A 25,235-nucleotide genomic window follows, 5' to 3' on the forward strand; every position below is an offset into this window, starting at 1 on the left:
CGGCGTTGAGGACGAGGGGGATTCATGCTTATCAGGAAGTGTAAGTGAATTATGCTTGATACCCGGTTTGTTACGATGCTGACGGAAGCTTAGGTCGCTGGTGTACGGACAGAAGCCACCGCGGCCAAGGAAGGATGATGATGAATGAGATGGCACGATCAAAAGTAACTGACGAAGAAAATCGAGACGCAATCATATTGTCGCACATACAATTCTACCTTGTGCGTGAATCCGATCAACATGCTTCATCTCCGACGTTCTCGCGGCAACGTCGCAATCCTTCCTACGTCCAACACGGCGCGCATACGGGGATCAAAGCGATGCATGTTTGTACATTTATAATCCGATTAAGTACATCTCCCAACACTACAGTCGCGCATTCCCAGCAATCTGAACCCCATTCGACAACCTTAGCCCAAACGGCAATCCCCTAACATATCTATCCGTGTACGGCACACCCTCCATCTCCGCGAACGCCTGGTCGATGTCCTTGTACATATCATATGCGTTCATCTCCTCGATCGTCAACTTCTTCGCCTCGTCTTCAACCTTGTAGTTCGCCATTGATGTGTTGCTGCTGAAGCCTACAAATTCCTTCCGTTAGTTACTCGTTCTGCGAAAATGGATGCTGATGCTGATGTTAAGATGACATACCAATACGTTCGTTGATGTTAGACGCCGCTTTCGCAGCAGAAGCCTGGACTTTTGTCGCGCGAGGCAGTCGCACTTTCTCGTAGACGGCGAGTGATTCTTGTACGTCGCCTCTGAAGTAGTCTTTGCTGAAGAGGATGCCTAGGGCGGCTGCGTCTTCGATTGCCATGCACGCGCCTTGGCTTTGGTGCGGCATCATCTGAGACATGCAAGTCAGTTTCAATGTACTTAAGAATGGCGTCGTGTAGGAATCGATGGTATGTCTCTTACCGGATGAGCAGCATCCCCAATCAAAGCAATACACCCCTTAACAACATACGGATAAGGCTGATGAACCCAAAGCCGCCACGGCCTCACCTCAATCCCAATAGCAAGATGAGCCTTGACTTTCTCATCGAGCTCAGGATACGGCGCAAGCAGTTCCTCGACAGGCAAATCGGCACCACCCCACGTCTGATTCGCATAGTCGCCTTTCTCGCGGGGGAAGAAACAGTAGTAGGAGAGAAGTTCGCCGCCGTTACAAGGCGAGAGGACGATTTTGTCCCACTTGCCTTCTTGGCCGCCCCAGTATTCTAGTGCGCTGTTGAGGGAGTAGTCTTGTAGGCCGAGGCGGTGAATGTCCTTGCGGAGGACGTTGGCGTGTAGGCAGCTGGATTTTGCGGGGCGCTTTTCGGGGTTCAGGCCGATTATCTTGCGGGTGGTGGAGCCGATGCCGTCGGCGCCGATGATGAGGTCGTGGTGGAAGGTGGTGTTGTTGGAGAAGGTTATTAGGCCGGTGGGGATGTCTATACTTTTGCACTGCAAACACTTATCAGCACAGTGTCATGAGAAGAGAGGCCACAGATCTTACCGGATGGTTCACCAACAACTCCACCGGCGTCCCCTCCCCCTCCTCTTGCAGCGCACACTCCATAAGCATCTTATGCATATACTGCCGATGAAACATATTATACACATAACCCCACCGCTCCTCATAGTCATCAAGATCGTAGACGCTGACCGGCTCGCCCGTCGTCCAGTCCCGGTTTATGAGCTTCTTCAAAACAACGGGATCGCCTTTCTCCACATCGACGCCCCATTCGTGGAGCCAGCGCGTGCCGTTGGCGGCGCAGGAGACGGATGCGCCTGCTTCGCCGGCGAAGTCGTTGCGCTCGTAGATTGTGACGGTGTGGCCGGCGCGGCGGAGTGCGATGGCTGAGGAGAGGCCGCCGATGCCTCCGCCGATTATGCCTACGCTAAGAGGTCTCCAGCTGTTGAGTTCTGTTGAGCCCATGGTTGCAGGATTCACGTCGGTGCTGTAAAGGGATGGATCGCTAAGAGGATGGGTATAGTATGGACAACGGAAGGCAGTGTCAGGAAGGCTGGAAGATGGGTATGAGGATCATTGGATTGGATCACCTCCTCCTAATGTACTGCGTGAATGCCATCTTCAGCCCGTACCTTGCAGCATTCCGATATAGCTCGAGCCACTCAGCCGATGTGACCCTTCCAACTTCGGAACTGTCTTATCTGTAAATGGCTTTGTGGAATTAGCAAGCACCAATATCTTTCCAGAGTTTACACAGACTGCGGTGATAAGACGTGCTGCTCATGACCCAAGTTGGAAGTTGGCGAAGTTGCGTAGCCGTAGGATGTCTGTGTAACGTCAATAGACGATACGTAGCCGACACGGAAGATCCGACGGAAGATCCGACGGAAGACCTCATCGGATCGCTCCAGGGCTCTCTTGCGCAATTGTACTAGTGTGTGAGGGATCATGATCCTTCCGCGTCAAGACTTGCCGTCTACTATACCTGTGTACTTTAGGTATGCTTCGACTCCGCGAGCAAACGTATTCTTCTACACTCTCTTTTTTGCAAACATCGATTTCTGACCTTGCTGGACTTGCGGCAATCGACTTTTGATACACAGGCTTCTCTTTCGATCCGCAAAGCCATCTTTGGAAAGGTCATCGCACTACGCTGGCTTTCGCATCCACCAAGCCGTACGCTGATTGATCGTCAAGACTTCCTCGGTAACACGATGCTGGATGGTATGCATATACTTCTGTCGCCCACGGTGTAGTTGTCGCATCACTTCTGCTTTGTCAGTGCAACGGGTGGTCTTGCCTGTCGGCATATTTTGCGCTCCGGAACTCTGCTTCCGTCGGATGCTGCATCTTGACCCACTAATACCAGATCCTCGAGATAAGGAAGATAACGCCCTGGCAATGAAGGTATCGCGCTCATGGTTGGTAAGTTAAGTAAGCAGTGTATTCTTGAGCGATGTATGATGTTGTCGGACAAGAGCCCGTCATTCGGCGAGAATTTTAGCGGCGGTGCTTGCCCAGGTGTTGTGCACCGGCCGCCATCGGCTGTTCCCGACCAAGACTCCTTTACAGACACGGCTTTGACGTTTCTAAGAGCGACTTCTCATCATCCTGCCCTGCTCTCATTTCCACTAGCTCCTATGTCGCATTCACATGGTTCCGTGCAATCAGACTCTCACGCTGCCTCGTACGCCCGTCGCCCCCGAATGCAAACGCAGGCAGGTAGCAGGAGCGACTCGCGAGAGCACGCGGCCCGTGCAAGACTGCTCAGGACAACAGTAAGATGGGCTTCAACCTCTTGTTTTTTGCAAAAAGGCATATTCATATTTGTCACTCCACTCCATTCAGGTATAAGGCACGACACGCTGCTGCGACACGATCCGGCTTTCTCTGGACAGCGCTCAAGCTCCCTATGTCATCGCTACGTGGGTCACGTTAGCGATGACCCGGATAACGAGGTTGCACTGAGAACTATCACACGAACTCCTTCCAATGAGGCTTTGTATCCGCTACTCTTCACGCTGGCTCGTGTGAGCCAGGACAGAAGTAAAAGCTCACACCGCGAGCCCGGCAATAGATCGACAAGAGACCTGGATATATGAACTCTATTCTATCCAGTCATGATTGTGAGAAATACGAATACAGCCACACGGTTCTAATTATACAACAGTCGCGGGGTAAAGTGCTGGTGGTGTGCACGTAGCCAGACTAGGCTGTGACTAGTGTTTCTCAGCCTTGCTTGCTGAAGTCCTTTACGACAGTACATCATTCCCCTCTCTTCATTCTTTACAAAATTCTATCACACACCTTATTGTTTTCGCTTCTGGGGAACGTTCATTCTAATCTGGCAGCAAAGCTGTTACTATACTTCCATACTATCTCGAAGTTTTGCACTACTTACATCTCAGCCTTGCACGCTCAGTGTACCACCAACAATGGCCGATGCGGTCTCATGTGTAGAGCAAGCCGAGGAGATTTCATCAAAAAAGCAAGCCGTGTACGAGAAGCATGCTCTTTGTCCAAAAACAAGAACTATACGCGTTCTCGACGTGCGACCGATCCCCCAAGATGCCACCAAGGACACACCGGTCGAATGCACTCTACGCATCATCGATCTCGACTTTGATCCTGCGTTCACAGCATTATCATACGTATGGGGGGACCCAACTCCCACGCGCAACATTGTATGCGACGGCATTGTGTTCGGTGTAGGCGAGAATTGTCATTCAGCCTTATGGCACCTCAGCAAGAAGCTGCAGGGTCTCGTCATCTGGGTAGACGCGATTTGCATCGACCAAGAAGACGTGAGAAAGGAGAAAGCGTGGCAGCTTCCTCTCATGGGCGATATCTACTCAAAGGCTGAGCAAGTGTATGTCTGGTTGGGGACGGGTGATGAGAAATCCGACCGCGTCATGAAATACCTGGCGAAGGGCGGTCTTCGTAGATATGTGAGAATCGTGCCGAATGGACCACCGCAGTATCGACCTTTTGTTGCAGCGCTGCGTCTTGGGCTTTCCTCTTGGAGTCTCACGCACCACCCGGAACCGTTTTGGGGCGAGTACTTACCTGTTCACCAAGTGTGTTAGGCTAACGTAGACAGGGAATAACAAGCCTTTACTGGCTAGGTTTACCCGCCGGATGCAATACGTCTCAGGAATGGATCTCGTCTACGTTTTCGACCGGCCGTGGAAGAACCGACTGTGGACTTATCAAGAGATCCTGCTGGCCTCCCACCCAGTGATTGTGTGTGGAACTGAACACGTGCGGTGGTCTGACTTCGAGTGGACACTGCTCTCCCTAAGGACTTCATTCAGATACTTTCCGAGAGCCGCTATTGCTTGGGAGGCAATCGTTTTTGACAGAGGAAACCTACAATCGATTAGTCAACCAGCGGAACGTAGCGTGCTTCATACTCTTCACGAGCATGAGACTATCGTTAAGAGGATTCTCTCGACGCGAAGATGGTTGCTGAGTACATTTTCTGGTCTATTGCTGACCTACACAACGACGTCTCTCTTAATCGGTGTTGTGTCCATCTGCGCTCGAAATTATCCTCGGTGGGGAGTACGTTTTCAACTTGGGGGCAAGACTGAGAATGCGTTTATGTTCATCGGCTGTTTTGGAACACTGTACTGTCTCATGTTCTTCTGGTTCGCCGTACGCCCCACGTATCAAAGCTATCGAGGCGATATCAAGGAGACTGCGTCAGACGACTTGGTGGGCGCGCTGTACCAGAGAGCAGCTACTGATCCAAGAGACATGGCATACGGTATCTGGGCTATCCTACGCCAGCGTGGAGCAAGCGATCTTTCTGAGCCGAGATATGACGTCGCGAAGGAGAGACAGATCCCTTTGCTCTATCGTCAGCTCACTGTCCACCTGGTTCAAACGACTCGCAATCTACGGTTCCTTCATATCGCTGCTGCGCGACGGCTACCAGGAGCCCCATCGTGGATCCCTGATTGGTCTACCTTCAACAGCAACACCTGGCGGGAATTGCCAGGATTCCCAGGGACCGATCTTCAGGGAATAGCTACTTCACCAGAGTCAGAGGACAGACTCAGTAAGCATCGTGCTCGTCAACTGATATCCCTAGACTCTACTCAGAGCGTCTTGAAGGTGCTTGCTAGGGAAACCGGTGTCGTTTGCGGTTGTGTTTCCTTCTCTCTGATAACGGTGACAGCATTGGAGACGGATGAAAGACATGCCCATATGCAGAATCTACGAAGCATACTCCAATGGGCAGATTGGGCGAAAGCTATTGGCTGCAAGATCCACGCCATCTTCTATACCCAGCCATCCAACGCTCTTGTGCCAATTAGCGCCGGGGCGCCATGGCCAAGCCCGAGAGATCGAACAAGCTGGGCAAAGATTCTATCCGGGTCGAAAAGAGACAGCCTGGAAGCAAACCTCAGTCTCTGGATGGACGGCACCAAAGTTCCTGGATGGTTTCGCAAGTTTATGACAACTCAGATCTGCTTGTGCAACTTGATTGCTGAGCATAAGCGAAAGATTTGCTACGTCAGCATCTCTGCGATACCTGGAGCGTTTTGCCTGTTGGCTTGCTCAGATGAGACTAAGGTCGATGATCGAGCCTTGCTGGTATGTGGGTTACCGGGCTGGATAGTAGTGCGCAAGCGCGATGGGCCGAATAATGCGGTCGAGATCATCAGCCCTATTTCTTCTCAAGGTTCCGCTACGGTTGACAAGCCTGTAAATATGAACAATGGCGGCGATGTTGCACTCGACAACCTGTTTTTCGATTATCATGTTCATTAAGGGAGAAGCAGGTTCTGGTCTGACGAAGACGCTCTACTTAGGTAAGCTGGTTTTGAAGACACCGTAGATGCTATATCACTGCTCGCCATGCATGCGCTATGTTGGTTTCCTTCCGGGTGTCAAGTTAGACAAACGAAGCATTGCGATGTTGTCGCGAAAGCGCTTGGCCCCGCGACTGATGTAAAATTAGAACCGCAGGGCCGCGCTGACAGTCCTTTCGCAATAGACGATAGTGAAGATTCGCTGAAAGGGGTTGTTTGTATGGGTATCACATTCTCCCTATATACGAAAACATACATGCTATTTCTATATTTCCCTAAAAGACCCGTCGACAGGTTTCCTACTAACTCCAGTATACTGCTGCTGTGGTTGTTGTTGCTGTTCCGCGCCCGGAGTAAAAGCACGATAAGGCTGTTGCTGCTGCCCCACACTTCCAGCCACCGGCGTATACGACCTCTGCCCTGGGTATGCTGGCGCCGCATTTGTGAAGGAGCCATGGTTTGTTGACTCAGAAGCTGCGTAGCCGGGCTGCAACGCTGCTGGTGCTGGTGGGGGCGTGTAGATATCGTACGACGGGGAGGGGTCGCTGTTGTAGGCGTAGGGGTTTGCGGCGGGTGGTGAGGGGGATTGGTGGCGGTGGTCGGGCTCGTCGTAGTAGTCGCGCTGGTCGTAGGTTTGCGGTTGGTTGTAGGAAGGTTGTTGATTGTAGGAGGGTTGTTGGTTGTAAGGAGGTTGCTGGTTGTATTGACTGAGCTGGTCGTGGGAGTCGTAGGCTTGGGGTGCGCCTGGCGAGCGGCGGCCGTAGGGCTGTTGCTGCTGCTGCTGTGGCGCGTATCCTTCGTTTGCGCTGTAGACTGGTGATAGGGTATGCCCTGGCGAACCTCTGCGGTAGTCGTCCTGCTGCGCGTATGGTCGGCCGTATGCACCCTGGCCGTTCAACGGGGCTCCTTCGCTGACGAAGGAATCGTTTTGGTAGCCGCCTTGGGGGTAGCCCTGACCGTAGTTGTCCATTGGTGACACTGGGGACCGGCCCGGGCCAGGCGATCGTCTTTGTGTGGGCACGGCTGCCGCTGCTACGCCCGCCATTGACCCCCCTATAGGACTGCCATTGCGGTCTAGCCTGTCCATCTCCATGTCGCCTTGCTTCTGGGGCATGGGTTGTTCCTCGACTTGGACATGGACGTCGCGCCCGTCTTTCCACGTGGGCATTGCGGGCAGGGAGTCTTCGTTGACGACGGCTCGTGTCGAATCGAATGTCGCGAACTGCGGTCTCTCGGGCTGCGCGGCTGGCGCAAAGGTGGGCATGGCGTTGGAGCGGTATTGCTGGTTGACCGGGCGGGTGTCGATGGGCGGAGGAGGCGGCGCAGCGGCATGCGCCTGGGCGTAGGGGTTCATGGGAGGAGGAGGCGCTCCATATGGCGTGGGATACGGCGCAGCGGGATCGCTCTTGACGCGCTTGTGGCCTCTGCCACCACTGCCGCTGCAGCAGCACGTACAGCACCTAAAGCAGCAGCAGGCGCACTCGGCGCCGCAGCATATGCATCGCGCTATGCAGGTAACCACGGATATGACGATGAGGGCGCCAATGATGATTACGACGATAACCGGCCATCTGTTGTCTGTGAGCAAAGGAGAAGCAGCCTGAGGCCTGGCGATCCAACGCACTTGCAGTAGGCCTTGGCCATGCAGTTGTCCCATGAACTGAGCGTGTTCTTGGCCTCATCCAGCGGATTCTGGCGCGCAAACAGCGAGTGGACGAGTAGCGACGGCATGGCGATATCAAGTGTTCAAGTCTTCCGTCCAGCGGGTTTAAGGGAGTCGTTCGCGGTGCAGAGGCCGGCCGGGGTATATGGCTATGGATGGGGATATAACGATCGACGGGACAGGACGTGCCTCATGTCGCTACAGGAGTTCACGGCATCAAGGAGGAAGTATAAGGCGAGGCGTGAGTGTCCGGGTCATGTGGTGGTGCATCGCTTGCTTTGACGTCCCCTGGAATGACGCTGGGTGCCAAAGGCGAAACGGCCGTGAAGCTTGGAAGGGGCGGGACATGGCCAAGCACCCATGCCGACGCGGTCGCCGTGGCTGAGTTCGCCGCTAATCCGCGTTTCGCATCAATACAGCGCTTCTTCCCCGCAAAGCCTATTGTGGCGCTATCGTATTTAGACCCGAGTGCAAGATTGTGTCGTCGCATTTCGATCGCGCGCAGTAGCTTTTCCATGGTTGGCAATCATACGGCGCGGAGTGGAGTTGACAGCGGGGAGGGAGTACGCAATGCTGGTGACGCCTCGCGGCATGCCATCAACAAGAGAGCGCCGAACGTCAACAACCCGATCTCGTCGCATGTCATTCCGGCTACATGGCACGATCGTCTTCTCCAAAGCTTGTAGTGTGCTACGCGTTCAACAGGTACCATCCGGCAAGAACGGCAGAGGGCGTGCACTTCCATCCGATATCCGACATTGACATATGTAGAGCACGTCGTCTCCTTAGATGCCGTGTCGCTCCATCCATTGCACATCAATGATACGCTTCACGCACAAACCCCGATACTGGATTGCGGCCTGGTCTCTCGTGAGCTTGTTGAGTGGGTGGTATGATATGCTCTACGTCTGCCTGCGCCCTCACAGCTTGCCCGGTGGCAGATGGCATGCGCCTATCTTCAAGCCCATTGCACAATGGGCTGCTCTTGACAACCTATACGGGGCGCAAGCATGTATACAAGGTGACACTGTCTTTTCGACCAAGATCAGCATCACCTGCTTCGAGGTGAGCCTTCACCTAGCCTACTTGTGCCAACTTGCTCGGCCGGGCGCACTGCGTTCGACATTGGAAGGCACGCGCGTCACCGGCCGGTTCGCTCCACATATAGCTCTATATGGACTCCTCGCTTTTGTCGTACAGGCGACAAAGCAGATGTTCTACAGTAGGTTCAGTATCCCTCGGTAGGTGTTTGCGAAGACATACTGAGCGTCAATGCAGTTGGAGTGCAGTTCAATTCCAAGGCCTTCCAAGAACATACCTCTTCCAGTCTCATTTGGCTTGTGGTTAGGTACGCCGGCGGCGCATCGTATAACATGAAGCCTACGTTAACGTCCTATCCAGTTACGCGTCCTTTGCCATCTCGGCGTGTGCAGCAATGTCCTTCCTGAAAGAAATACACGCTGGCTTGTTGGACGAATACGTGACCCGACCACGTCCAGCATCTGCCACGGAGAAGCCGCCGACACAGGATCCATGATACGCATGCAAGATATCTTGTTTACCCACCGACCTCTCCACAGTAGTCTTGGACGGTGCTGGCTGCGTCCACAGAACCAAAGTTCCCAGGTGCCAAGGGCTGCCCCTCCCCCACCACCCAGCGGCAGCTTCCCCTTCCAGCCAGCTTCCAGCCGCGGGCCTGCCACACTCATCTACGTCACCGATCACGCACTACCCGGTTGCTACAACGCCTAGCCCTACATAACCAGCCATGTCTTCAACCCCCTCTATTGCCGAACTGCAAGCCTATTCTGAAGAGGTACAAGCCCTTTACAATAAACTTCCCAACCTCCGCGACCTGCCCGACAACAAAGTCAACGAGACAGCCGCACTCGAACAGGACGTCAAGAACCTCGTCGTGAAAGAACAGTCTCTTGAAGACAAAGTAGACGCCTACGTCAAAGGGTTCCTTTATATCGGCGGACCGAAACCTCGACGACAGAAGCAGTCAGTCACCACATCAACCTAAACTAACATGCCGGACCACCCAATTGAGCAAGGCGCCGCTGGCAGTAAGTTAGACCTGCTCTTACCACTCACCATACCATCCACCCTGCTCAAGCCGTAACTGACACGTCATCTCCACAGGCCTCACCGACAAGATCGCAAAGGAGTCCTCCGACTCAACCGCATCCTCGCACGACAACCACGCCGAGGGCGGAAACCTACTCGCTTCCGCTCACAACTCCAAGGTATGCTATTCGCGTGCCGTTGTTATACATCTGGGTCGGAACGGAAGCTAACGTGATTACAGGGCCCAGCCATTCCGGACAACATGCCCAAGGCCGAGAGCAAGGAGGACCTTAAGAAGAGGGCTGAGGAGTTGAACAAATAGAGTGGTTGAGGAACACACGTGTGCGGTGGATATACACATCATATTCTAGGAAACAGTGAAGAGCAGCTTATAGCATGCGGAATATACCTTCAATTTCAGCACACGCTCTTGTCGCTCTGTTGTTGCATCTGCTTTCGTTCTTTTTCTTCGTGGTGCGTATTGGTACGCATACGCCTGCGTACAGGGAGTCGCACCTTACCTTCCGTGAACGTTCAGCGCTGTGTTTGATACTGCGATCTGTGCTGGCTGCGGTTTGGGGGTCAAGTCATGCTGAACCACGTGCTAGCCAATGTAGTGCCTATGACGTCACCCCGTCTGGCTAATTTGATGAATCCGAAGACCGGACGACTCCGATCGTTTGTCCAAATGATGTGTCTTCGTCTCAACTCATGGATTCTGGATCGCATCGTTCTCGTTCGCAGCTTTGCATTATCAATAGGGGCCAATCTCTCCAATAGGGAATGGCTGCCGAGGGCGCGGCTGAGATGCGCAACCATACTCAGCCCGGTGCGCAGCATCTAGGCAGCTTTACCAGCTGCATGCTGACATGGCAGCCACCTTTTGTCTTTTCACTCTTTACGTCCTCACTCACATTAGACGCCATTCTATGTTTTTTAATCCTCCAACTGTACGACTCTGAATTGAGCCACATCGCGACCTCAACCACACCCCTGTTAACATTACTGTAATGTTGATCTCTTGATCACGCTTTAGTCCTGCAGCAACCTTGTCGTACGGCCTGGGCCCGGGCTTGAAACCTTGTGTCCTGTAGCTGTGGGGCAACGGCTATGTCTAAAGCTCTGGCTAAAGCTGGGTCGCTCAGTCCCGAAATCCGTCTCGCTCAAGCTGTCTCCGAATTCGAAGCCGACCTGTCAAGCGAACAGAAGTCCGCATTTCGCACTCTGAAGTCGCAGACACTTTTGGCGAAACCCACAACAAGCGATGTCATGCGACTGACCGCCGAGGTTGACCGCCGCATGTCAAACAAATTTAGCAGTCGATGCTTCGGTCCGCGCTTTACCAACTTCCTTCAAGCTGTTCAGCAATTTGCTGCGCTTGGGGATGTCGTGGTTGGCGGCTCGCAGAACCTGATCGCGTGTGGTGTGTGGTCATTGGTACGCATGTCGATATTGGTCAGTAATTGCTGTTGTGTCCATGTTCACGTCAGTCACTGATAGTACGCAGTCGTTTGTGAGCGTTTCAAACCACGTAGACAAACTATCATCGATATTCATGGACATTGGTCGCTCTTGTCCACGCCATCAAGAGATTGCCGTGCTCTATCCACTGTCGAAAATGCTACAGGTCTATATCCTGGAATATTTCATTGTGGTCGTTGCTCTATGTCGTTACTTGCTCAGGTTTGGCCAAAAGTCCGCTCTCCAGCAGTTCACATCATCATTGAGTGGAGGGGAGTTGAAAGCGTTTCAGTATGACCTCGAGAAATGGGCACGTTCGATTGAGAAAGAGGTGCAAGTCAGTGAGTTCCAACAAAGCTCTGGGTTTCGAGCATTATCCCGATCAATGTTCGACTCCGCATTGTACCAGCAAAAACTTGCGGCGAAGGAGCAGGTGCTCGATCTCTGTTCTACGTACGACTACGAAACAGTCTGGAAGCAGACAAGGAAGGTCGGGAATACATCGCTCTTTACACGTTTCGACAAATATCGAGAGTGGAAGGATAGCTTACAAACTTGCACAATAGTATTCACTGGCAAGTTGGGATCGGGAAAGTCCGTGTTGCTAGCCAACATCGTGGACGATCTCAGCCTCTCTACCGAAAGAGATCGACCCTTGGTAGCCTACTTCTTCTGCAGACACGATCTACCCGAGAGTCTGCAAGCACGCACCATTCTTGGTTCACTAGTGCGACAAATGCTGCGGAGTATTGCTGACTTCGACAAACTTTCAGATGTATGCCAAGATGTACACACCACTGGAGACATTAACAAGATACTGGAAATGGTTCTCCAGGCTTGTCCCCCTACCTGTAAAACATTTCTCGTAGTAGATGGACTGGACGAGTGCAGCGAAGGAGAAATGGCGACGCTGGTACAAGCGTTGAGGGACCTCCAAGCAAAGCTAAAGGTCTTTGTTTGTGCGTCTTTCCGTGTAGAGCCAAACAAGGGTTAGTGATGCCCCTGTACGAAGTGCATGCGAGGAGAATACTGACCTGGTAAACGCATTTTTAGGTCTACAGTCGATGACACGTCGCCTCCTGGATGCCCGCATAGTTCAGTTACCGGAAAGCAACCCAGACATCGAGAGCTTCATCGAAGCAGAACTTTGTCGTTGTCTGGACCAGGATCTTTTGAACATTGGAGATTCTACCCTGATATTGGACATTCAAGACACGCTACTTCAGGGCTCTCAAGGGATGTTCCTCTGGGCAGCTCTTCAGATCCAGTCTTTATGTAGTATGAAGACAGATCACACTATCCGCGAAGCCTTGGGAGACCTGCCGAAAGACCTGGCCCAAACGTTTGCCCGCATCTTGCACAAGTCAGGAATTTCGGATCCATCCCTTCAGGCAAAGACTCTGGAGATCGTTTTGGCAGCTCACCGACCCCTGACGACCAGTGAGTTGAGAGAAGCCTTAAGCGTTGATCCAGGACATGCAGTTTGGGACCCATCTAAGATGTTAAACGATGTTCAATCAGCATTAACCTGCTGTGGATGTCTTCTTACTGTTGATGAGGAAGAATCAACCGTCCGAGTGATACATCACAGTGTCAAGCAGTACATCATCCACGGTCTTGACGACGTGAGACACATAGGTTTCTCATTAGAAGACGCCCAAATAGTGTTAGCAGACATTGTTGTAACGTATCTTGGGTATAGCCATTTCGAAACACGGATATCGAAAACTAAGCTCAGTCCCATGATGGCAAGCTCAGCGCCGGCTAGCATCCTGCAAAGCACTATGGGTACTACCAGCACTACTCGACAGCTTGCCAAGAAGCTTCTCGGGTCTAGAAAGCAACCTAAGTTCGATCTCAGCAAGACCCTTGCAGAACTGCGTGGTTCAATGAACTCCAATCCAGAGCACGAATTCACGTTCTATGGTTATGCGCAAACACATTGGCAGCATCACATATGGTATGTTTCGAGAGACAACCACTACATTGGACAGCTATGCGCTAGCTTGATTCAATCTCGAAACGCAGAATTGAAAGAGCTGGATGCGAGCTTTGGGATGCGTTGCCGTTGGGCTGCCAAGCATGGGAATATTGAAGTGCTCGAACTGCTGTTTCAGAATAGCACTGGGGACATGAAGACGCAGTACATTATACCCACACCACTCATGTGGGCGATAGAGTATCGAGACAAAGACACTGTCGATGTGCTAGTCAAGGTTGGCGTCGACGTCAATCATGGAGCCGCAACTGGAGCGCGACCAACGCCACTTATCCAAGCGGTGAGAAAAGGAGGAAAGGAAATCGTGAAGATGCTTCTGAGCTCTGACAAGCTCAAAGTCAACGCGCAAGACAAGACCGGATGTACAGCTTTAATGATGGCCGTGACGAATGAAAACTTGGACATCGTTGAGCTACTGCTCGACGACGAGAGGACTGAAGTCAACGGAGTACCCACTGGAGATTGGACGCCCCTAATGGAAGCAGTAACGGCAGGCTTCACGAGCATAGTCAAGCTACTGATTGGCGTTGATAGGGTCGACGTTAACATGAAGACCGAGCATGGAATGTCGGCACTGATGTTTGCGGCAGTGAAGGGGCTTGAAGACATTGTCGAAGTGTTGCTCACTAGTGACAAGATTGATATATCGGCGACAACTAAGTTTGGGAACACAGCGATGATGCTTGCGTCAAATAAGGGACACGAAGATGTGGTTGAGCTACTGCGGTCACGTTGGATTCATACTGACTCAGTCGTCCCTCTCGTCCGGGTACGGAGCTTTTGAGGGTTGAACGGGCCTTACAATAGTCTTTCACGAGAGAAATTTGAAGCCGCTCTATACTCCCTCAAGCCTTTGTTCCGACTCTACTACATTCGGTAGATCACGAACTGGTGAGCTAATAGCAGCAGCAAGTAGATTTATGTCGCATGTTGCTGAATACATTTCACCAAATCCTAACAAACGGGTAGTCTCGAAGTCAACGTAGACGTCCAGCTTAACCGTATTGTCGATAATATATTTGTAGAATGCATGCGACACGGATGTGTTGCTGAATACATACTACCAGATCCTGATAAAACGGTAGTCTCCAAGTCAATGTATACGTCTAGGTTAATCATATAGTTGATGATATTTCTGTAGAATGCAAGCGACACGGATGGTAGTTACCTCAACCGGCAGCAAAGGTCAACAGCAGGGGCTTGAGCAGCTTGCAGCAAGCAAACGTTTCCACGGCTATGGAAGACTCTTCAACATTCACGGTCGACACATACGCGAACTCAGCGCATCTTTAAGATACCATCAGTCTAAATACGTCAATCTGCTCGCAAACATTTGTGTTCTGTATCCACGCGCAGCTGTGAACTCGCGTTCGAAGATAAGTCGACGGCCTTGGTTTCGAATGTATTCATGGACGATGCTGGTGGTGTCTACCTTCTCCTTCCCTTGAGACCTTGGCTAGGCCCTATGTCTCTTCCGGAGTCGTTTGTGATGTCGAAGCTAGTTAATCGAAGCTTGGATAGTCTGTTTCTAGCAAATGACCTACTTACCAGTTTGTGATATAGCAGTCTGCTATGCTAGCTGTGACGACTTCGTGCGATACCCGGGTAGTATACCTAGGTACTATCAAAACCAAGAACTTGACAAACAAGAGTTTCGCGTCAAACTTGCACGAACAGATCCTTTGCACATTCGATGTCGCGTGTCAAGTCGCGTTGCGAGGCCCATCCGTTTGCCAAACCACCTTCTGCAAGGAAACAATCCAACAGATGTATTACCGCCTACATTAGTATGATAATGAAATTTGTGTGAGAGCCCATGGTAATGTAGACTCCTGGGAGGCAGGTGTTCAGTTGTTTTCTAGTCCTGCATACATCAAAGGTAGCTAGAACGTAAACCGCGCTTGCCGCATACATGCCACTACATGTTAACAAGTAAAGACTCCCGAAGACAACGTATACTTCTGCTACAAGTAAATTTCGAACAAAGACTCAAAACTACTTGTATCAATTAACACTCTAGATACATTGACCCGTTCGAGATTGCTTGTGAAATATATGCGCGAGGAATTGTGTGATATTCCATCAGTGTCTCTCGGTGCATTGATCATGATCCGACCGTGGATCGCAACACTAAGAGTCAGCATGATGACTTCCAAATTGTCCAGCGGCTAGAAGGTGGGACTTGCGATCCCGAAGACTGTTGTTTGTTGACCATCTGTACCGTTGCAGGTGCAAGCTAGACTGTCGATGTTTCAACCAAGGCCGGAAAGTTCGTTGGCTCCAAAGACGGCATGTTGTAGGCAAACCTCTAATCATGTATCTTGATCATATTGGAAGTCTCGCAAATCACAAAGATCCTTCGGGCGCTGAACTTGGTTACTGGCCGTAGAATGGTGATGTTGGCGATGTTGCGTATTGATCGAAGGGGCCTCTACGCCGCTACCTGGCGAAGTCGATCAATTAGAAAGCGCGTCGCATCACGTTCGCCGTCAGGAGCAAAGGTCTACACCACGAAATTTTCTTTATGGAGCTATGGCTAAGTAGCGACACGTTTTGTTAATAGGGGCGATAGTCTAAAGGAAATAACGTTGATGCACAAGGACGTGGTTTAGCTTATGGGCAAATGTGGTAAGGCCCGCTCTTACACGAACGACTCGTAAGAGCGGACGGTATTGTTACTCCTGCTATCGCAGAACTATAAGGGGATAGTTGAAATGCTAAAGGTATACCTTGCTTCTTTGCAGGACACATCGTACCAAAGAGATCTTAGATAGGCTACGCAAGCAAAAGAGATAGGGACAATTAGATTGGTGGAAGGTGCATAAGGCATTTACTCAATTCTAAGCGGCGATCGAATCACATCATGCTGTATCACAAAGTAAGGCCTTCTCAAGCATTGTCGATTCTTCAACACTACTAGAGGTGACCAGATCGTATATCGCATTTTGCTGCACACACACTATCAAATGTGAAGAAGTGAGCAGTCCGTAAGATAATGTAGACGTCTACCCGGAAGATTTTTTCAGGACCTAGTTGAGCTTAAGTAATACAAAGTAAATCTTCGAGACGCATTGTCGCTCTTTTGTCACTGCGACCGAGCTCGGTTTGACTGGCTGTCAACAAGCGGATAAGGTGCGCGCTAGTGGCATCCATCGTTCACAGATTGGGTATCCTGAAGAGTACTCGATCCGGCGCCCTTGGCTTTCTAACCCTGACGTTCCAGAACACTCTTTGTATCATCTGTATATGTCGCTTGAAGTCGTGCCTAAACCAGTGATCCAACAGGACGATCGTCAGTGAGCGACCCGATACGCCACTTAGCGACCGCCGTGCAATGTCGCTTGCAATCAACATCTCACAAAGCATAAAATGCTCTTCTTCTTGCCGCCCCCATGGGGAGTGCTCGTCTTCCCAGGAGCGCACCAAGATTCGTATGCTGATTTCGCATGTCTTTTTACGTTCCATTCTCTTCAAAGTGTGTCCCACGAATAGATGCAGGTCCTCGGGTGTGCACTCCCTTGGGTTGCGGACTACGCTATCACCGTCCGGGTTGAGGTTCTGCAGCGGTAGCGGCAAAATGGTTTCGTTATACCAGGATGCGAGGACGAGACTGATGAGTTTGGTCCCATTGTCGTCCTTTTGGGCTTGACCTGATGCTGTATAGCGTCGTTTGCTAGCCTCATGGAAGATGTCAGACATCAAAGCGAACACAGCATCCCTTCCAGTGAGTGTTGGGCCAATGACAACTTTAGGTGGCATATCCAAGTTGATTGCCCTCGAATGTTCTTTAGCCTCTCCGAGAACCGTCTTGTTCAATTGAAGTACGGCGGTTGGCATTCGATACATTGCCCAGGTGCAGATACCTGGCGTGGGGAATACGTTTTTGTAAGCACGCTCAGGCAGATAGTCGTAGACGTAACAGCGCAGTTCGGGTGGTAAGGCCATAAACAAAGACTCTTGTGTACTTTGCATGGTCGATGCGGCCATGCGTGGACTTGAGGGGATAGGGTCGTGGTTCGGGCGGCGTTGTTTCTTGTGTGCAGTGTCGCTGGTGTTAAAGGCGGCGGTGAGGACGGATATGAAGAAAAGGACGCGGGTTTATACTTGTGAAAAATTTACCACTGCATTTATGTGGCTGACCCATTGGAAATGCTCGATACTACAATTATCGGTCTGTTGCTACGATCCGTGGTTGGCCTGAGTTGTTCGCGGGCGAAGCAGCACCAAACCATGGAATAGGATTACCATTGACTTGACTGCGACCACGCAGAGCGGGACAAGCCACTTACATATTGCGCAAAGTCAATAAGCTACGCAATCAGACACACGAGAGAGTCCGCAGGTTCCTGGGTAGGTTACAATGGGTGGCTTGTTCGAAGACAAGGTGCCCAGGTGAACTTTCGAGGTGGGCTTATGATGGTGTGACTTGTGATTCCGAAGTTCCGAGCCTTCGGGAGATTGGCAGCCAATCAACGCGTGCTTTATAATCGTGTCAAATTGCCCCGGAAATCGCCGCGGATGACATAGGCTTCGGCGAATTTAGTGACAATGCACCAGCCATACCTTGTCATCTATTCACTCAACACACGCGCCTTACCAAGTCCACGCACAGCACTCCTAGGACCTCTCGCCCTCTGACCATGTCGCTGCCTCGAACCACAACTGCCTTTGCGCGCTCCAGCTCGACATTCCTACGATTCGCCGCCCCCTCGGCTACTCCCCGCAGATGCCCGCAATGCGCGCGCACCTTCGCCTCGTCGATACCGTATCGACAGTCAGCTAAGCGTCAGATGCAGACGGCGACTGCGTACCACCCTTCTTCGCTATACCCCCAACCGCCACCAAGGAATGCTGGCGTACCCGACACATCGATAGCTGGTGGAGCAGCCGAGGCAAACAATGCGAAGACCCCACAACTACCGCCGCAAGAACACATCCCCGCGACACCTTCCGAGCAACCGAACGTGAGCATACCCGAAGGCGAAGCACAGAAGCCACAGCAGGCAGCCGGTGCCAGCAAGCCGTTACGGCCGCGTCGCTACAACTTCGGGCCACGGAAGGCCACCATTAAGCTTTCACAGTCGGCAGTATCGCACCTCCGCGAACTCCTTGAACTACCAGAGCCCAAGCTTATCCGGATTGGTACAAAGGCAAAGGGTTGCTCGGGGCTGGCATATCATTTGGAGTACGTGGACAAGCCAAGCCCGCTGGACGAGCAGGTTGACCAGGATGGCGTCAAGGTCCTGATCGACAACAAGGCGCTTTTGAACATCATTGGAAGCGAGATGGACTGGCTGGAAGACAAGCTGAACGAGCGCTTCATCTTCAAGAACCCCAACATCAGTAAGCATCGACACAATGTACTACGAGGGACCAAAACTAACATCTTGCAGCGGAGCAATGTGGCTGCGGAGAGTCCTTCAGCGTATCATGATACCCTTACGATTCGATCACTATACCTTATAGAAGCATTGCCGGCGTTGCATCTTCGGCGTTACACATACATATGACATAATTGGAATATCATTGCCACCACCGGTAGCACGATTGCTACTTGGCTTCTCCACGTACCTGCAATACACTCGCGACACTACCATTGCAAGTGCAACAACAGCGCTGTCTGGAGACCATCAGACCTGCACGAGTCGGCAGCATACTTGCAGCACTGGGTGCCAGTGGTATCTTTCATTCGTTACTGACACTACATCTACATCTTCCCTGGTTCGTAATCGAAGACTTTGACGCCATTCGCTACCTCTCCAGCCAACTTCACAAACTCCTGATGGGCAGGGTCTTTGTATACGTAGTAGTCGCGGTCCTCTTCATTCTCAAACTCCACTACGAAACCATGGGTCGAATTGCCCTGCGCATGTTAGCAGCTGTGAGGGAACTTGGGAACATGACATACGCTGTGGCCTTCGGGGCTGTTGTTCTTGCCACCTGAGAAGGACTTGATGTATGGCTTTTGGGAAGTTGGATGAATGCACTGGTCTTTCAGGCCAAGCATACGACTGCAAGCCTATGATGTATTAGTATGAATGATGCATGTTTAGATGGCTATGAAGGTACTTCTGAGATCTGCTCTGGTGAAGCTGTAGACTTCCACTCGAATAATACAATGTGAATGATCGTCATCTTGAGAACAAGTCAGTATGAACAACTGATCAGATGCGAGGAGGGGTGATGTAGCGAATGGCTAAAGAGGGGCAGTCAACATGGCGGGATGCACTTCGGATATAATGACCTCAGCGCTGCTAAGCTCCGGGCGAGCTGCCGCGTCGCATGGTCGATAGCGCGAACATCGCGAACCGCAGGATCACCACCAGACATACCACACCATTGCGAATAATGAAGCTACGACCGTTATGATCCCGGACAGGTACACGATACTAATGTAATAGCTCACGATCATCTTCACCCGAAGGAGCCGCCGCAGCCCTCCACATCCACCATGTCGAATGCGCCAGCTCTCCCCGAGCAACTCATTTACCTCATCATACGCTTCACAGCCTCAGTACCGGACCTTCCACTTTCAATACATACCCCACGAACGATTGCGACCCTCTCCCTCAAGCAGCTCATCCGCCAACACCTCCCATCCGAACATGCCTCGGCGCGTCTACGCCTCATCTACGCGGGCAAGGTGCTCGCAGACACCGAGCCGTTATCGAAATCGTTGAGATTACCGCCACCACCACCTCCTCGAAACACCAAGAATAGCGATGCAGTGGGAAGCGGTAGCGGCGAAGCCAGCAAGAGCAAAGGGAAACAACCTCTACGAGAAACACCCGCGATCGAATACGGCACAACAACAGACATACCCCCCTCAGCAAAGAAATACTACATCCACTGTTCCCTCGGCGACGCGCTCTCCGCCCCCGAACTCGCCAGCGAAGCCACCCTCGCCCAGAACACAGAGATAGCGTTGAAGTCGCATTTTAGTACATCTTCGTATTCTACGCAGGGACGGCGCGCAAGTAGTACGACTATAGATCATCACAATGCACGGAGACGTAGCTCGACGGCTACAACGAATACGGCGAATACCGTGCCTCAAGCTCAGGGGTTTGATAGATTGCTAAGTTCGGGCTTTACGAGGGATGAAATCGCTTCTCTTAGGGCGACGTTTACGCAGAATCTCTCGTTTACGCATACGCCCGATACCATGCCCACGCCCGCACAGATTCGTGTCTTGGAAGACAGGTGGCTGGATTCTTCTGCTAATGACCCCTCTGCTTCGCTTACTGGTGGCGCTGCGGGGGCTGGTGGTGCTGGCACGGATGCGGGCTGGGGCGCGGGGTTTGCGGTGGAAGAAGGCGGGTTGGATGATATGTTGTATGGGTATCTGACGGGCTTCTTCTTTCCGCTGGGAAGTTTGGTGTGGGGGTTTAGGGAGGAAGGGGTTTGGACGAGGAGGAGACAGGTTGCTGTTGTTATGGGGGTTGTGCTGAATGCTGTTTTTGGGTTTATGCGGTGGGGTGGGTAGGCATGATAGGAGGAGGGGAGATGAGTGGTTGGTACGAGAGAATGATGAGGATGGTGTATTGATATCCTTGCGTTGTATACCTCTGCAAGTATGTATACGTCGACGTCTTTGTCGCGATCATGAGTCTTGTCGTCTACATGGCACGTTGAAGACAAATACGCTACTTAGTCTCTCCTCATCTCTAACCCTCCCCTGCGTCGCGGTATATACGCCAAGCCATCTATACATCCCCCATCACCCAAGCATACTCGTGCTACCGACCAGCATCTCACTTCTACGCGTCAGTCTCTACACGTCAGTCAACCTGAGGAACCGCGAGTTTCACCGCGCCCACATACCTGTTGTCGACTTTCCCGTCTTACGCCACGCTGAGTCACAGGCACACCATCAGTATTCGAGACCGAAATCCAGATCGGAGCATTCTGTGTCCCACCGCTACCAATATGTAAGGCCGAATGGATGTCTCCGCTCATACCTACACGAGATGTCAGTCTTTCAGCTGTGGATAGTGTACATCGGGTGCATACCATCTGTGATCCAGCCTTCATGTCCTTTGTTGGCGTCTCGCGCGTTCCGGGCTTCTTGACGTTGAGCCAGTCGCATGTGCTTGAATACGGAGATGATGAGGTCGTTGATGGCGGGGATATAGAAGGATGTGATGGAATAGAAGATGATCAGAATGACCATGAGGGCGAGGAAGACTATGAAGGCGAGTTGCGGGAACATTGCTGCGTCCATTTTGGGAATTGCGTTTGTGGGGTGGGGTGCGAGGAGGGATTGTTGTGTAGAGTTGGTGGTTTGAGAATGGCGTAAGTGAGAGAGATGTGATTGAGTTTTGGTGTCGCAATAGTGAGGGAAATGTTTGACATCCCGAAATGTGGTCGCGACATCTTTGACGATATGAAAGTTATCAAACTCACTATTTTTACTTGGAGATTTTGTCTGAGCAACGAGACAAACATATCCTGATGTTGTCTTCCTTCATTGGCTTGATGAGCACCACGGACCAAAAGATTTCAACACCCACCTCAGAAGTCTACATTACCGTCATACTGGGATAATGTTAGTTTTCGTATCAACGTATACAGCAGCGCAACTTTTCAGCTTTTTCCTTGTATACGGCGACACCTAGAATGACATCGACGTCGTCAGCAACAACATCCATATCGACATCAGCAGATTCGCATTGTCGAGTTCCTTCAACGCATGAGAGTCAGATGTTCAGGTTTAGTGCTGAAGTGGTCTTAGTTTAGGAAAGTTCCTGTAGCGTGCTAACAGCGTTTCAACGGCGTCATGCAAGCGCATGCACTACGCATGTGTGGCGCAGACGCTATTGTTTCCACCATCTGCGTTGTCGACGTCCTGCAATGCAAATGCAACAGGGCAACCATGGTGACGAAGGGTAAATTGGGGAGCCGATACTGCAGTAGGCTGTGGTAGGCAAGTAAAGCGTCTTTGGATAATGTTGATGGGGGCAACCTGTGGTTACCTTGAGTAACGGGTCAGGGCGTCAACAATGAAAAAGAAGCAGTCACCAGAAGAAGACGGTTGAGTGGGTATTATAGTAAGTCTGATTGAAAGCTGGGGGTATCTATGCGACAGGTCCGTGATCGATCAAGAATGATTTCCTCTCCACGACCCTTTGGCATCCATCTCTCTCAGACTGTACAAAACAAAAGGAAAAAGTGTTCGCTCAAACTCCATGCTTGCTGTTTCGTTCATTACCGCATCCGTCTTCCTTGCCCCATACCGGGGGTATAGTAAAGGGTATAAACATCCACACTCTCTCGTCCGAAAAGAGACAATCGCGCTCCGTCCGTTACTTTGCGAAGACTACGCGGTGATGTGTTGTACACGTATCGTATCGTCATGTGGTCCAGGCAATGAAGAAGTAACGGCCGTCGACCGATCGTCGTTCGTCGTCGTAGTAGTAGTTGGGTAGTAGATATAGCGCCTTAGTAGTACCCGTATCTCCTCATGCGCCATCCTTCACAAGGGGAAGTAATGATCAGTACGGCGACATGTGGGAAACGGGTTCACACTAGACTCTACTAGTATGCGTTGTCCTCTTTCGGCCGCCGCCGCGTCCGCAGGTGAGGCAGCTGATGATGATGCCGAAGAGGGAGACGATGGCGTTGATGATTGCCTTAAGACCAGCAGCGATGGCGTTGACAATGGCCATGATGCAGTTTCCGATGGTGCGGAACTAGACAGAATGTTAGGAACGGTCGCTATGAGTAGGTGAGTGAGGGATACGTACGACCGACTTGATGCAAGAGACGACGGCACCCATGATAGCGGTGTTGTTCTGGTGAAGGCTTCGGTGGTGTAGTGGATGGAGGACTCGAGGTAGAGAGGCGAGTGTTCGTAGGTTCGTTGGTAGATGGTATGGTTTGGGGAGAGTGTGGTATCACAACAAAGGGCTTTGAGCCCTCTCACTTATAAGCAGCCGCGAGCCAGGCGCCGGAACAACGACCGCCCTTGCACAACGGCTACGTCACGCGGCGTCCGTGCCCCCTTGTCCTCCAGATCCTTCACCTCAATCTTTGGCCTGCGTAACGAAATTTCCCGACTCAAACTCCATTCCTGCAGGTGACTGTGCTGCGTCTGCAAATAGCCAAGCTCGCAACGTCAGCGGGAAAAGTCAGGTTTGCGCCAACCAAGCCGCCCGATGCGGCAAGGATGGGCAGCGGACGCGCTCAAAGCAGTCGCGCAAAACAGGGTTGGCCCTGCGACGTCGACGTCGGGTGTGGGTCGCGCGCCACAACCTTAAAGAGCGCCGACGTCACTGCCCGGCCCTGATGCAGTAGCGATCGCAGCCTGCGCGTGGCTGGGCCCATGGGTAACGCAACGCCCGCCTCTCACGATCGCGATGCCTTTGCCATGGCAGCCCCCGAAGCAGGTAGACCGACTTTTGATAAGCCCATGCTGCTGATTTGGTGCGCCAACACTACCGCTGCTCGACATTGTGCGACGCCAGACGACCGTTATCGTGCCAACCACGCCTGCCCGCCCACCTCCTTCTCCTCACCTGTAGCCATCATTCACCCATATTTGATCACCCCAGATGCTCTTATCCGGCATGGCTCCACCGTTGCAACATTCCCAGAACTGTCGTGCAGCCTGCATCGTCCGTGTCCGTAACTGTGACGTAGCCATCTGTGGCGGCCCATCTAATTCTCTTCCGCATCCTTGCAAACAACAGCGGCTCCAAATCTCCACCCAACCCGTGCTGCCTCTTCTCCAGCCGCTCTCTCGCCTCGCTGATGAGGTGACGCCACAGCTCAAACACGCGTGCGTGGGTCATCCACCCATATTGGCATCAGTCCGTCAGGCAATCTCAGCAAACAGGGCAACGGCACGCGGGCCACATGGGTTTTCGTCTCAACGTCTCACCACCTTTTCGCAAACCCATGTAATCATCCGTACCGCGGGAGCTAGGCTTTCCAAGCAACTGCAAGTAAAAATCGTGGTCTAGACTGCCCGACCGTATGCTCATATCGCTTGGAGGCCATGGCATCTTTCCAAGGCATTTGCTGGAAATAGCACGGCTAACCTGGCACATCGGAATTAACACCAAAACACGATCTTGGATCGGACCCTCGATGCCCAGAACCGCAATCTTGCTTTCAATCTCCATGTCCCTCTGTCGTGGAGATTAGAGATTAAGTAGAGCGGCTGGGAGCCGACATGGCTCATGGGCGTTTCAGGAATTATTGTTTTGCACCCATGTTTGCGGTGAGAAGGTTTAGCGCTGGTGTTGTCGCTTGGTCTGGTGTGGTGTGGCTGGTGACGCGCCGTCGCAATGTCTGACATCGGACTTCTGCGCACAAGGAGCGGGCCGCCGCTCGACGCTCGAGGGAAAAAGTTGGTACAAGTGGAGTCTAACCGGCCAACACCACACATCACGCATGCATGCACCAACCTCATCAAAGGTAGCATAGCCCACCATCAACGACGCAGTGTTTCATCATCACCATTGTTCCATTATGCGCATTGCCACTCCTGCCTTCGTTTAGCTACAATCCGGCTTTGTTCGTTATTCATACACTTCGTAAACATGCCGTATCCAACATCCTAAATCAAGCGCCGAGATGTTCTTTCTCCCGTAGCGAAGCCTATGCAGATACAGCCAACGTCATGTTGCTGAAGAGAATAGAAAGGGAATGCCGTCTGCTTGTTGCTGGGGGTATATGGGTTGTTGTCGAAGAATCATGGGTATTCATTGCTGATGCTGTGTTGAAAGACCAATACAGATGTGCCGAAGCGATGTTCGA

At 51.9% G+C, this 25,235-nt stretch overlaps 8 protein-coding genes across 8 annotated transcripts; 3 read left to right on the plus strand and 5 right to left on the minus strand.

The window, feature by feature from the left end:
* Positions 1-366: 366 nt before the first annotated feature.
* J4E83_010715 (uncharacterized protein) lies at positions 367-1,924 on the minus strand (the record flags this gene model as incomplete). The annotated part of the gene is made up of 4 exons (XM_049337595.1): positions 367-584; positions 655-850; positions 922-1,449; positions 1,502-1,924. The coding sequence occupies 4 exons, from the start codon at positions 1,922-1,924 to the stop codon at positions 367-369; spliced, it is 1,365 nt and encodes a 454-aa protein (XP_049183281.1).
* Positions 1,925-6,544: 4,620 nt separating this feature from the next.
* J4E83_010716 (uncharacterized protein) lies at positions 6,545-8,010 on the minus strand (the record flags this gene model as incomplete). Its single annotated transcript, XM_049337596.1, has 2 exons — positions 6,545-7,712; positions 7,904-8,010. The coding sequence occupies 2 exons, from the start codon at positions 8,008-8,010 to the stop codon at positions 6,545-6,547; spliced, it is 1,275 nt and encodes a 424-aa protein (XP_049183282.1).
* Positions 8,011-9,974: 1,964 nt separating this feature from the next.
* On the plus strand, positions 9,975-10,334 carry J4E83_010717 (uncharacterized protein; the record flags this gene model as incomplete). Its single annotated transcript, XM_049337597.1, has 3 exons — positions 9,975-10,011; positions 10,088-10,191; positions 10,254-10,334. The coding sequence occupies 3 exons, from the start codon at positions 9,975-9,977 to the stop codon at positions 10,332-10,334; spliced, it is 222 nt and encodes a 73-aa protein (XP_049183283.1).
* Positions 10,335-13,605: 3,271 nt separating this feature from the next.
* J4E83_010718 (uncharacterized protein) lies at positions 13,606-14,256 on the plus strand (the record flags this gene model as incomplete). Its single annotated transcript, XM_049337598.1, has 1 exon — positions 13,606-14,256. One exon carries the CDS (start codon positions 13,606-13,608, stop codon positions 14,254-14,256), a length of 651 nt encoding a protein of 216 aa, XP_049183284.1.
* A 3,856-nt stretch (positions 14,257-18,112) lies between these two features.
* J4E83_010719 (uncharacterized protein) lies at positions 18,113-18,906 on the plus strand (the record flags this gene model as incomplete). The annotated part of the gene is made up of 2 exons (XM_049337599.1): positions 18,113-18,815; positions 18,866-18,906. The coding sequence occupies 2 exons, from the start codon at positions 18,113-18,115 to the stop codon at positions 18,904-18,906; spliced, it is 744 nt and encodes a 247-aa protein (XP_049183285.1).
* Positions 18,907-19,179: 273 nt separating this feature from the next.
* J4E83_010720 (uncharacterized protein) lies at positions 19,180-19,607 on the minus strand (the record flags this gene model as incomplete). Its single annotated transcript, XM_049337600.1, has 3 exons — positions 19,180-19,335; positions 19,381-19,491; positions 19,542-19,607. 3 exons carry the CDS (start codon positions 19,605-19,607, stop codon positions 19,180-19,182), a joined length of 333 nt encoding a protein of 110 aa, XP_049183286.1.
* A 1,738-nt stretch (positions 19,608-21,345) lies between these two features.
* J4E83_010721 (uncharacterized protein) lies at positions 21,346-21,696 on the minus strand (the record flags this gene model as incomplete). The annotated part of the gene is made up of 2 exons (XM_049337601.1): positions 21,346-21,380; positions 21,486-21,696. 2 exons carry the CDS (start codon positions 21,694-21,696, stop codon positions 21,346-21,348), a joined length of 246 nt encoding a protein of 81 aa, XP_049183287.1.
* A 1,303-nt stretch (positions 21,697-22,999) lies between these two features.
* Positions 23,000-23,251, minus strand: J4E83_010722 (uncharacterized protein; the record flags this gene model as incomplete). Its single annotated transcript, XM_049337602.1, has 2 exons — positions 23,000-23,164; positions 23,219-23,251. The coding sequence occupies 2 exons, from the start codon at positions 23,249-23,251 to the stop codon at positions 23,000-23,002; spliced, it is 198 nt and encodes a 65-aa protein (XP_049183288.1).
* Positions 23,252-25,235: the final 1,984 nt, after the last annotated feature.

Source organism: Alternaria metachromatica (genome assembly GCF_023757995.1).
Source record: "Alternaria metachromatica strain BMP 0045 chromosome Unknown scaffold_50, whole genome shotgun sequence".
Taxonomy (NCBI): Eukaryota; Fungi; Ascomycota; class Dothideomycetes; order Pleosporales; family Pleosporaceae; genus Alternaria; species Alternaria metachromatica.